General features: G+C 37.2%; 2 protein-coding genes across 2 annotated transcripts; one reads left to right on the forward strand and one right to left on the reverse strand.

The window, feature by feature from the left end:
• The first annotated feature begins 7,490 nt into the window (after positions 1 to 7,490).
• LOC127630161 (40S ribosomal protein S5) lies at positions 7,491 to 10,751 on the forward strand. The gene is made up of 6 exons (XM_052107626.1): positions 7,491 to 7,549; positions 9,061 to 9,168; positions 9,551 to 9,760; positions 10,174 to 10,302; positions 10,416 to 10,514; positions 10,634 to 10,751. The coding sequence occupies exons 2-6, from the start codon at positions 9,061 to 9,063 to the stop codon at positions 10,700 to 10,702; spliced, it is 615 nt and encodes a 204-aa protein (XP_051963586.1). The 5' UTR covers positions 7,491 to 7,549; the 3' UTR covers positions 10,703 to 10,751.
• Positions 10,752 to 11,543: 792 nt separating this feature from the next.
• irgq2 (immunity-related GTPase family, q2) lies at positions 11,544 to 13,802 on the reverse strand. Its single transcript, XM_052107625.1, has one exon. The coding sequence runs from the start codon at positions 12,894 to 12,896 to the stop codon at positions 11,757 to 11,759; it is 1,140 nt and encodes a 379-aa protein (XP_051963585.1). The 5' UTR covers positions 12,897 to 13,802; the 3' UTR covers positions 11,544 to 11,756.
• Between the last annotated feature and the right edge of the window lie 88 nt (positions 13,803 to 13,890).

The raw sequence follows: 13,890 nt of genomic DNA on the forward strand, positions 1-13,890 counted from the left end.
TTCACCACTGCACGAACACCAGCGAGAACTTCCGGAAACCGACAGCAAGTGTCTTTTCAAAACAAAAGTCTCCAACAGTACGTACGGTCGTGAGGCAACAATTTACATTTTAACGGACATCTCTTAAAATGAGACATTACGTTTGTTGTATCAGATGTTTACTGTGGTGACCGTGGTTTCCGTCTAATTGTTAGGCTTGTATTCAGTATTAGCCACCAATGCATTAAAAAAAGAATAAATAAATAAATAATAATGGCAGAATAATTCTGAAAGCTTCTTATTTGTTTAAAGGTGCAATATGTAATATATTTACTGTACTAACGCAAAAATTATCATAATATGTTATCAGAGATTTAGGAAACATGCTAAGTTGAAATACTGGCTTCTCCAAAAACAATGCAACAGTCAGGATATTCTACTCTGAAATTTGGTGTTTTGGCCTGTGTGATCACGCCCACTGCCCATTTCGACACATCGGGTTGCCAGATTTAAAAACAAGCTAGCGGGAAAACGCTGCAGACATGGAAGCAAGCAATTTATTAACTAACATTGACAGAGTAATACAAAATCCACATCAGCTGGTTTATAATTTGCAACAATATAAACATTGCAAACATATACATTAGCTTAACAACTTACAGTATAATGCTCGTCGCTTGCCGATGTCAGTTTGCTCGTTCCTGTTACAACCTGTCAACCCGCAAGAGCTTCGAGTCTGGGGAGGGGGGGAGACCACTATGGAGCCAGAAATATGCCAAAACAATTTGAATTAGAATCGAGTAAATTTGTATTATAGTCTTTTGAATTTGAATTATAAGTGTGATTTTTGCCAAATGTAATATTATGTTATGTATTTTTTTTTTATGGCACAAGTTTATAAATATGTATTTTCAAACATTTTTTAAAACTGATTATTTACAGTGTAAGAATTCAGAACCAAAAATTTGCTGTTTGAAAATACATATTTATAAAATTGTGCCATAAAAAAAAAACAATTCAATTTGGTTAAATATGAAATGTCCAGGATTGGAGTTTTAAAAATTCTAATTCAAACCTTTTTAAAATACAACATAATATTAAATTTGACAATATGCCAAAACAATTAAAATTGTTTTGGCATATTGCTGGCTCCATAGACAACTCTCTCCAATAGTTTGAATTTGGACTGCAGTACCCATTTTAAACGCTTGATGTCAATGTTACATAATATTGCTCCTTTAATTTAATTAGATTCTGCCAACATACAACAACAAGCCAAATTATTACAAAAATATTTGTCCATACAGACTGAGAATACAGTATACCAACTTGTACATAGGCGTATAAATTAAAGAACACAAGAAGTAAAGAAAAACATAAAAAGTACTTGGGGGTTCTACTATACACATCCGAATTTACTTGGTAGAAATTATACCTTTTTGGCTTGGGGGTCTTTTCATCCTTTTACCACATCAAAATACAGGGACAGCACCATTTTTAAAAACATGTAGTCGGGGTGGTGTTTTTAAGACTAAGTTGCGAAAAGTTTTACTCCTAAAGACATAAAATGCAATTTTGCAATATATGTAGGAAATCATGAGCACTCACATTAAATTGAAGACTCCAGTCATATCAGTAACCTTATAAAAGCTGTTTTATTCTACATGTTGAGGATCCGCACATGGGGGCTGCCATTTTTAAATTACATGACCAGCCGAAAACTACTCGCTTAATCTCAGTAACTGTCCTGTTATTGGACACTTTCACTCATTGATTAAAGTAATCATGGCTGACTGTGAATAGGCAACTACATTTCTACAATGGCATCATTTTAAATGATGCTACATCCAAGCCGCTAGGTGTCAGTGTAAATCCAAGATTACACAATGACAAAAGTTACCGAGTTCACCTTTAACAAAAGCATCAGATTATTCACAACAAAAGATTATTTCCCCAAACAATTTGAAAGGAGTTAAGCCACATTAATTTACTAGCCTATTATTGTAGGTTGGTAACAATAACGTTTACTACAGCAGAAAGAAAACTGAAATAAAATGTAAATAAATAGATACAAATGCACTATGATGGTTTATATGGATTTGGAAACGCAATCTAAACATTATATGTAAATTGTTTATTTTTTCCCCAATGAAAAAAAATGCTTTTTTTAAAAATAGGTCATTCGCCTAGCTGACAAGAAGATACTGTATCCAAAAATAATTTGTTCTATATATTGGCACAAATTGGCACTAAGCAGTCATTTAATGTTATTCTTAGAATTTACACACACAACAACAACAACCGCCATTCACCACTAAGTAGTGGTGACATCACCACGACGCTTGTGCCAGGTATGTGCACATTTAGGCCATGTGAAGTGTCGAACGCCCGCTGGCAGGAGGTCACGGGACAGATCCAACAGGTGACATGGGTCGACTGACTGAGATGACTGGCTAATGCACCACCTGTGCCCCCCAACTTGCTGTGCTTTAGCCACCCGGCGCTCAGCTCGTTGTTGTGAGCATCGCTCCTCTGCCCTGCGTTGTTTTTGGAAGGTGACTGCCTCCAACTGGCCAGTAGCGTCCTTCACCAGCCTCCTCCAAAGAGGCCAGTCTTGACAACGCTGGTACCAGTCATCGGCAAGTCCACTCAGCTCCACATCCTCCTGTACCACATCACTCTATCTCTTCTCCAGTCCGTGCCGCGCCCGCTGTGCCCCCTCTATCCGGCCGAACAAAAGCTGTTTATGCATGCGGTGGCCGGGCATGCGGGCTACATGACCCAGCCAACGCAACCTTGCCTGCCGGAGGAGCTCACCGATGGGACTTTGTCCACATCTTTCAAGGATTTATGAGCTCCTCACACAATCCAGCCTGGTTACATCCAGGATGGATCTTAGGCAGACCAGCCTAAATGTTTCTAACCGGCGAAGATGTTCCATTAGGGGGGTCCACGTTTCGCAAGCATAGAGATAGGAGGGAATAACCGTGGCCGAGAATACCTGAAGCTTCGTGCGGAGTGACAAACCGGTAGCTTCCACACAGCGTTCCGCAACCGATGAAAAGATAATGCCGCTCGACTGATTCGGAGTGAGACCTCTGCTGTCAAACTGGAGCTGGTCATAAGCACACTGCCCAGGTATGGAAAACACTCCACTTTCTTCACAACTGCCCCATCACCAATTGGGAGTTGTGGGGGTGGAGTGTCCGATGGTACATAATACCCAGGCAGGTGCTTAGTTTTGGTTGGGCTGATGGTAAGGCCCCATCTCTTAAGTGGCAAGCTCCAGGTTCATCAGCAGTGCCTCAAACTCCTCCTCTGAGTGAGCAGCAATAACCAGATCATCAACATACATAATATGGTTGATCAATAGGGAGCCATCCCTTGACCACACTCGGGCATCGATCAACCTCCCATTATATCTGTACCAGATGGAAATTCCTCCGGTACATCCATTGAATGCTTCACGAACCACGTGGTCGAAATAGATATTAAATAATGTCCGTGCAGTCCCCCTTTTTAAAGAGAGCGACTACCAGGGCATCTTTCCAATCCTGCGGAACCCGCCCAGTGGTCCAGACTGTTGTTATGATGTCATGTAGGGCCGTCTGGGCACAAACGCCACCCTCCCTCAACATCTCGCCCATTCCCCCTCGACATCCGGAGGAGTGGGGGATGATGCCAACCCCAGCTGCAAGCGATGCTGAAATTCTTGTTTGCAACTTTCATCAGCTATCCTAGACCAGGCCACTATGGGTTTGAAAGGGGTACTGGGTTTACACCCACCACCTGAGTGGAAGAATGGCAGGTGCATCTTACAAATGACAAGTCGATTTGTGAATTTTTTTGTTGAATGTTCTCAGCAATAAAAAAAAAGAAAAAAAAGAGAAAGAAAAGATGATCGACTTCCGTTCTACATCTGTTTACCTTTGGGCACTTAGACAGCTGAAGATTCTTATGTTTTTTTCGAGGGAGTGAAGAAGGATATCCCAACAATTGACAGTACTTTTAAAAATGTGTGTAGCAGATATTACAGTACAAGAGCTAGAGCTAGCTTAAAAAAAAAAAGAAAAGAAAACTGGTAAATCACCAGGTCCTGATGGGCTGACCACAAATTTTATTGGGAGGAGCTGAAATTTTTCCTATTAGAAGGTATACAGTTATGCATAAAACAAAACGAACTATTACCTACCATGAAACAAGGCCTTATTATTTTGATTCCGAAACCAAATAAAGATAAGAGGGTGTTAGCCAATCTGCGTCCTGTAACATTACTTAACTCTCTTACTTGAGCTCTAGCATCAAGATTAAAAGAAGGTTTACCACAAATAATAAGTGAGACACAATCAGGTTTCTTAAAGGGATGATCAGTTCTTAATAATACCTGATTAGTTCTTGATATATTAGTGTATGGTCATTTAACTGAGGATGGTTTCATATTATTATTAGATTTTTATAAATCCTTTGACATGGTGGAAAACCATTTAATTTTTCAAGCGCTTCATCGTTTTGCTTTTGGATCAAATGTATAAATATCATTAAAATGCTTTATAAAGATATAAATAGTTCAGTGGCACTTATGCAAGGGAGGAGGCCAAGATTTCAAATCAAAAGAGGAATCAGGCAAGGCTGTGGCAGCTTTTTATCTGTTGATTATGGTAGCAGAATTATTATAAAAAATGGGTAGAGTAGCAGGATTAACATGGCAGGAAAACACTTTATTATTAGTCAGCTTGCTGATGATACAACTCTTTTTTTAAGAGACAAATTGCAAATCCCCATGCATAGCAATTAATTTAATAGAGGTTTTTTTCACAAACTGCATGGGTTAAAATTATGTATCCAAATACGAACTAATGTCTATTCATAATCATCCTTTGATCTCATTATACAACATTCCAATTAAGGATGAGGAGAAATATCTGGGCACATTGATGAAATGTAGAAAATCTAAATATTGATAGTAATTTAAATAAAGGTAAATTAATTATGAATAATTTGCTCCAAAGAGACTTTAAAATATTTGGCAGAATTTTACTCTCTAAACTGGAGAGCCTTTCAAGAGTTATTAATTATTAATTACTTATTACATATTTCACTAGCAATTTCGGCAAAAACAGTTAAGCAATAAGATGAATTATGACTTTATTTGGAAAAACAAATATCATAATATATGGAAAAGTGACGTTAAAAGATTATGAAGATGGTGGACTAAACACAATTGACCTTGGTGTGCTTAAACAAAAATTATTGCACAACATTTTTAAAAATGAATCATCATATTGGTATAAAAGTCATTATTTAAAAAAATGTGAGGGTATAACTTTTCTTTTACAATGTGATTTTCACCAACAGGTCCTTCTATAACACAATTTTAGCCCACATGTCAGTGGTTGTATATTAACAAATAGAAAATCCTTATTTATATAAGAATGGTGGGATAAAGGTATCTGGTCAATACTACATATTATGGAGATAGAGGGTAACATCTTGGATTATAAGGACCCCTGTAGCTAATTTAAACTAAACAGCCCTCAGAGGATTTATAACAAAATTATTAAAAGTATCCCTTTACCAATGATTATATTAATATGAGAACATGTAAAATACACAGTGGCAAGTCCTAAGATTCATGAGCCTAGGATAAACCAAGTTAAGTTTATAGACAAACATTGCACTAATACATTTCTGAGGAAATATCTGGTACAAGAATGCTTTCCGAGTCCTTTAAGTTGAACTTACATTCTTAATCATCACAATAGAAAAGCCAGATGGCTTTTAAGGAGGAAATATATTTCTTATCCCATAGCCCCCAATATAAATTAAATCTATCCAACTAAAGGATTTCTAAGAGTTAAATTTAACATTTGTTTTTTAATTGCAACTTTGTAGCCTACAAGCTTTTTCGAGCGATGTGTACAACTGGTTGAAACAAAACAACAATTCCTGTTATACCCTCTATTACTTGGGATGTTGTTAAATTTGGAATAATATTTGATGACAAAAAAAATCTCTTTTTGATAAATAATGTAATAATTTTGTCAGAATTTTTCACCCACAAATATAGATACCTAAAAACCCCACCCCAACTATTTTCAAAAAAGAAATATCTATATATTAAAACTATTCTGATGCTAGTGAAACTTTGTAATATGGCACTTCTGTACCACTGTCTCCTTAAGATGGTTTGCTTATTAAATGTTTTCCTCTTTTGTCTAAGTCGCTTTGGATAAAAGTGTATGCCAAATGAATAAATGTAAATGTATATGTGGACCTGCTGAAAATAATGTCTATTCCCCAAGCCAGGAACCTGTTTTCATTGTTAGACAAGTTTGGACTCATATAACAAACCCCTACATATGTTATCTAATTTAGATTGTTTTTATATATGTTAATGTGATTGTGACCTCAGTCTGTAATGTAAAATTACACGAATAAGTTGCCAATTTTGTTGTATTGTAAAGACTGAATCTACCAATAATAAACCTTTGGGCGCTTAGAGCTTCTTGGTTTGGCGTTCTATTTTCTCTCATTCATTTTATTAGAAGTGGCCCGTCTCAATTAAATTCAAAATAAATAGACTGGCGTAACGTCAACTAGCATGTTACGACAGTAAGTTACCGTTTGCGGATACCATACAAATGAATGTGGAGAGCCGTAAACTGACACCAACCTGTCGCAAAATTGTCCGTGTCTTTTCTTATAAAACAGCTATTTTATCGCAGTAAACTACACACATAGTTCGTTGAAAAATGCTGTTTAGTGTAAAACATGTTGAAGATTACTGGGAAGGCGGTCAATCTATTAAGTGATGATCCCCCTCTCAAAGGCAGTTTATTCAGCACACTGAAGCATCTCCCCATAGTACATTTTTATTTTAATTTTAATGCTTGAATGAAAATACAAAGAAATCTCCCCATAGACATTCATTAATAAAACAGCCCCTTTGTCTCCTCGCAAGTGTACCGACCATAGAATGTCTATGGGACCGCCGCGTTATCCATTACAATGATAACCTACTATACTTTTGTAGTATTATTTTCTTGTAGAGAGATTTAATTGTGATGTCGATATATTCTGTACATTTTGTGGTCTGCAGGCGGAATTTTTATTTTAATTTATTTTGGAGTTGTCCCTACTCTTCATAGGGAATATTATTGCTGCTTTTGTTGGCAAAGTTTAGTATTCATAAATGTAAGTATGGTGGTTATAAACCATTAGTTTATAACAATTTCCAATTTGAGAAACAAGAAAGCTGTAACGTGTATTGATATTAAACAATTTGATATTTTATTTAAACTGTTTAATTATTTAATTTCCTTTTTTATGTTGTTGCTTGTTTTAATATACCTTTTGGCTTTTGATGTAAAAAATTTGTAAGCATTAATAATAATAATAATAATAATAATAATAATAATAATAATAATAATAATACTTTTGTAGTAGAGCTCTACGCAGAAGAAGACTTTGACACGGAAGTAGATTAAGCGGATGTCGTTTTTTCCCCCGACCTCGTGTCTCTCTTCCTTTCCGCCTGCTCGAGTGCGCCATTGACACACACGCTGAAAAGGTAACGAACAAAAATCTGTTTAAAACTGTTTTTTTATTCTCTCCACATCCCACAAAACATACTTAGCAGACAGTTAAGAGTTCCTTTCCTCATTGTTGATGGTTTTTTATCATGTACATTCTTTTATAAATGATTTTCAATTATATTTCTTAGTCGGTCCATGAGTCCGCAGTATCTCCCATTAGAAAAGACCGTCCCGAATACACGCCGCTGAGACATGTGGCACCTTATTCCTCAGTTTTAAACAACAATTGTATTTAAGTGATTGGATGTTTTGATTTATTGTTTTAGCGCCCGTTTCCGTATTTTGCTTGAATGCAAGTCGTAATTAGATCCAGCTCAAATGTGAATAAAAGCGTTCTTCAGTTCAAGCCTTTCATGGATAGCCTATATATATATATATATATATGTGTGTGTTTTGTTTAACCTTATGCATCAATTAATAATAAAAAAAAAGTCACTCAGAGTACCATGCAGGTCAAAAACTTCCAAAATAATATTATATATTAATATTATTTTTTTTACCAACGTCCGTCCTCATAACTACCAAATATTCATTGATTTTCAGGATTTGAACCCTTTAAATGCCAGTTTGTTTAAATAATGCCACTTTTTATGAATAATAATAAAATACAAAAAATTATTTTTTTTCTATATACTACATGCTAAGAGGATTTGTTTTTGGGGATTATCGCGGTCTGCGTTAAGTCAATGATTAGCAACAACATTGATTTTGATATTATTATTTTTTTGGGCGATGTTCCTTAGAGTAAAAATATTATATATTAATATAATTTTAACCATCTTAAGTCCTGATCATAACTATAAAATATTCATTCATTTTCAAGATTTTTATCCCTTTTTAATGCTATTTTTACATAATGCCACTGTTGTTTTTACACACAAACATTTTGCAATACACAAATACAAAACACTCTGGCATCCATACCAGCACACCCAGACAAGTTTAGCTGCATCATTTATTAAATTGGCCTGCAGTGCTCTATAATACAGAAAATAGGGAAATAAAGCATGTGTTATTAATGGGGCCATCTGGTGGAACATATTACAAATACTAATTTTGAGGCCAGGGCTTATTAAAGAAAGCATATTATCATAGAATTCATGATTTTAAGCTTAAATGACACTGGGATCAAATGTTGCAGTTTTAATGGGTTTCAATGGGGATATTGTTCTTGATGTCCTGAGTGTAAATATTTTGTTTATACTGTATTATAGATGTATTAGGTTAAAATATCAAAATTCCCTCAAAAATACTCATCTTTTGCATAATTGCCATTGGCATTAACACAGCCAAAATTATCGGAAAAAAGACAAAAGTCCCGAAGGTCGCACAAGGGTTAATATTTTTCTTTTTTTTTACATTTTACTTTATTTTCTTTTTTTGGACCAAGTTGGAAACTATTTCCAGAGATTTTGCAAGTTTGCAAAATCCGGTGAACCAGGAGGATCTTTACCTTTTATACTATTGATTGTAATTTCTCTGATAGATGGCAGAAGATTGGGAGGCTGCTCCAGCTGTTGCCGAGACACCAGAGATCAAACTCTTTGGCAAATGGAGCACAGATGATGTGCAGATCAATGACATCTCACTGCAGGTATGATTTGTATGAAGTTTGCAGGTGTGTTTCAACCCAACATAAAAAAAATTATATTTTGCTTAAAGAATGATTGTTAAAGCTTTGTGACATGACAGTAAAGCATTTTTCCCTTGTGGGAAAAACACCAGAAATATTGTTATATTTCTAAATCAAAGTATTAACTGTAGTTTTGTACTGATAATAGAAAAGTTCTGTATTACAGTAATGATTATCACAATTCCAAATGGTCAAATTTCTGTGCAAAAATCTTAGTTGTCCTAAAATAATAGATTTCCTTTTCAGTTTGGGATGTGTTGTGACCTGGACATGTCAATGAGTATCCATTTGACATTAATTGGCCCAATACACAGATAAACAAAATATGTCTTTCTGTTGGCAGGACTACATTGCTATAAAAGAGAAATATGCCAAGTACCTCCCCCATTCCAGCGGCAGGTACGCAGCCAAGCGTTTCCGCAAGGCTCAGTGTCCCATTGTGGAGCGTGTCACTAACTCCATGATGATGCACGGACGCAACAATGGCAAGAAACTGCTCACCGTCCGCATCGTGAAACACGCCTTTGAGATCATCCACCTGCTCACTGGCGAGGTGAGAACTTCCTTTTGAACTTCGGATTACTCCCATTGACCTAGTTTGCCTGTTTTCTCCACCTCATGTCGTTTCAAACCCATTTGACTAACCTGTGGAACACCAAACATGATGTTAGTCAATGACGACCTCAGTCGAAATTCAAATTCATTGCGTTTCTCTATCCATACAATGAAAATGAATTGCTACCGAGTCTGACAATACTGCATCTTATATCGTGTTCCCTAAAAGTCATAAGGGATTTGAATTGCATGACATTTTTCACATTTTGGTGAACTATCCCTTTTTAATTCCCCAAATCTTTTTTGGAGACGTTTTGTCAAAACCGCTTCTCAAAGAAATTAAATCAGTTCAGGTTGTGTATTGAAGTCGAAATTGTCTTGAGTTGCACTAAGTTAATTTTTCATCCTCAGAACCCCCTGCAGATCCTGGTGAACGCCATCATCAACAGCGGCCCTCGTGAGGACTCCACTCGTATTGGACGTGCTGGAACTGTGAGGAGACAGGCTGTTGATGTGTCCCCTCTGCGCAGGGTCAACCAGGTCTGATTATTCAACTTAAGACATAATTTTTCTTTTTCTGAATTTAGCTCCTTTATAGTTTTTATTTATATTTGGGATAAAGTGGATTCTTATGTGGTCTGTTTTTGTTTTAGGCCATCTGGCTGCTCTGCACTGGAGCAAGAGAAGCTGCTTTCAGGAACATCAAGACCATTGCAGAGTGTCTTGCTGATGAGCTCATCAATGCTGCCAAGGTGAGCAAATTACTTATGTTGTCAACACACAAGTACAGAAAGTTATCATCCTTTTGTGAATCTGTTTTTTCATTATGATCAAGTTACCAAGCGATTTCTTCTCGATTTGTTTCTTGTAGGGTTCCTCCAACTCTTACGCCATCAAGAAGAAGGATGAGCTGGAGAGAGTGGCCAAATCTAACCGCTAAATCTCCATTTTGTATAAATTGGATCATAATAAAGGAAGAGTGGAACTTATGCTTGTGCCTAGTTTATTTTACCAAAGGGAAAACTGATTTTCAATCTAATTAAAACAATCTATCAGATAACAAGTCAAGGGCGATGTTGGTAATTGATGCTTTTATTACTTATTGGTCATTCGTTACACTGGAATGGAAGGTCAAGTACATTACATTTTAGCAGGTAGGTTGGCATTGCATACAGAATATCTTCAGACGGTTCAGTGTACGTACTGCAGATACCATAAAATCAATGTAGTAGTATACTATTCCTAACATAGGGTACAAATTGCCCACAGAGCACATTCTATTAAGCTCCAATTTTAATGCTCATTTTAATGTAAAACAATAATATATTTAAAAAAGCTTGTAACATTTCATATTACATATATTTTTTTACATTCAGTTATTGTAGCTGGTGCTTTTGAGCATCCTTGTAGGCTGTTCGGTCATTACTAGTTTTCAGTTCTTGCGTATGGAGTAAGAAGGTTCCGTGTGTGAGGAGAGAAATTTTATGGGATTTATGGTAGTTCACCTTTTAAAAATGGAAAGTACTTTTCCACCTTTATGCATTTCCATGTTATTTACTGTTATGTTTACATTGCTCACTGGTGTTTAAGGTAATACTAAAAGTAATTTTTACTCTGTTAGACTTATAAAAAAGAAGTACTTGTTAATTTTACATTTAATTATTTTACCAATCGAATTGCGCTACTGCACAATTTATTTAAATGTTATTTACTTACCCAATGAAATCCATTTTAATTAAATTTAGTTGGAGACAACATTCTTCATCACAAAATCCTTTCTCTTCTCTCTAAATTTCATTCTAAGTAACTTTGTACTTTAAAAAAACAAGTTCATTATAATATGAATACTATTTTTTAATTTGACAAGTATGTTTTTGGCTAGATACTTTGAGTTTTAATAGAATAAAATTTTCACTGGGGTCCATACTTAAACACGAGTATAATTTCAGGTTGTAATTTTTACATCTCTGATACTGACACAGTCCCAGTACATTCTACTGTCCCTCTCCTGTTACCATAGCAACCACCTTCTCAGCATCAGCCCCCATGTCATCGATGGCATTGTTGAGAGCCTGCAGCATAATGGTGAAAGATCGGCTAACAGACCTGGCATGTCTTGGCATGGCCAGCTCCACAAGTCTGGTCGTCATGCTACTAGTTTCCTTCTCAGCTTCTGCAAGCCGTCTTTTAACTTCACTCTTGCTGATCTCCACAGATAGAGCACAGGTCCTCAGAGCCTTCAGGTTGGCTGGATCAAGACCTCGCTGCCGTGCCAGTCGCTGCAGAGATTCATCATCCAGGCAAAGTGAAATCTGAGCCTTCGTCAAAATCCGCACAGCCACAGTAGCATCCACCATGGAGGCTACCAGGGGCACAGGAATAGCCGAAACCCCACCAGATAAAGAGGCCGCTGCCCACACCAGTGCCTTGAAGGCATCTTTCTTCTGGGTCACTAAGGAGTTGGAGAAGGTGGGCAGTGCCAGAAGAAGAGCATGGGCCCTGATTTCTGGAAGGTCACCCCGCATCACTTCTAGTAACTTGAGGAAGTTCAACTTCTCCAAAGCAGAGGGTTGTACCAGGAAAACCATTGGTAGAGGAACCCCTTCAGACTTGAGCACTTCTAGGCTTGCTGCCTTCTTCACCTCCAATGTTTTCTCTGTATCCTTCATGGATGCCAGTAAGACGAAGTAAACTGTCTCTTTTTGTAATGACCGAGCTTCTCTCCACACTGCCACACTATTAGCACTGGGACTCTCTGAGAAGGTAATAATAATGGCATTGTACCTCAAAACTTTGAAGCGTTCTATGTAATCTTCCGCCTCAAAAGAGGGATCGCTAGGGAAAGACGGCAGGTCCCAGAGACGAAAATCAGGATGTTTGAGATTTGAGTTCACAGCTAATTCCTCGGAGGCCACTGAGGATGGAAAACGAGCTGCTTCCTCGTCTTCTTGGCTGAGTCCTCGAAGCGAGTTGATGAAAGTGGCTTTCTCGACACTTCTTTCCCCTGAGACTGCAATGTTGATCCTGCTGATCAACATGTCCTCCAGGGCATCTCTTATATCTGAAATGTTGCTCTTCTCAATGGATTCCTTCAGTGTTTCCAGCAGGTTAAGACTCCTCAAGACATCAGCCATGTCTTCCAGATAACAAGTAGCCAACAAATACAAGACAAGTATGTCACAGCGGTAGTACTCAACACTCTGATGAAGGTAGTATTCAGTCCATCCAAACAGGTACCTTCTTTCAGCTCATAAAGGACGACAAACAGTTGAAACATCAAACCACACAAACACAACGCAATCAGCGCTGACACACCCGCTAGTTATTTAAGGATTCCCTGCAGCATGTGGAACATTCTAATCCTGTTATCTAAGGCCTAATCCTGCTCACACAGACACACTCAAATATACGTCATCCCCCAGGAGCAACAAGCAGGTGAACCGATTTAAATTTCTGGAGGAATCCGCTAATATTTTCACAGATGTCATCCTGTTATGTAGGAGTGGGGTAAGATGTGTCAGTGGGTAAACCAATATGATCACATGGGAAATAGGCCGGCCTGTTCACGTACCCAGGAATCAACCCCATTCGGTTGAATCACTTCAAGCTTGATCCCCGGTTAAACATTTTTGCACCAATTCAAGTGTGAATACATTTCTCTCTAGTGGTACTGATGGCGTGTGTTGTGTGAAAAACCTCAGAGATGTGAGTTCTGGTCCTGTGGGAACCAGACCAAGCATTAACATAAAAAATAATGGGCTTGATTCTGAGGTTGCATTTTGGCTCTAAAATAAACATTTTACTCCGCTGATGTGGTGGTTCATTTTCTGGTATGCAGAGACAAATTTTATCAGTAAACATTTAAATCTACAGTTGCTGAATTCACTTGTGCCATTAGAATGTGCATCTTGTGATGAAGTCCCACACTACATTTTTTCCTTGTCAAATATTCTGTTTTACTGAATTACGAAAGTAATATTTGTTACGAATAGTTTGGCCACTCCCTTTTTTTCTGCTGAACTCAAAAGGAGAGCCCCAGTCACCATTCACTTCCATTGGAAAAAAAAGATGCAATAAAATTGATTGGGAATTAAGACTGAACAATCTCTTTTCTAACATCTAACATCT

Source organism: Xyrauchen texanus, chromosome 36, assembly GCF_025860055.1.
Source record: "Xyrauchen texanus isolate HMW12.3.18 chromosome 36, RBS_HiC_50CHRs, whole genome shotgun sequence".
Lineage (NCBI taxonomy): Eukaryota > Metazoa > Chordata > Actinopteri > Cypriniformes > Catostomidae > Xyrauchen > Xyrauchen texanus.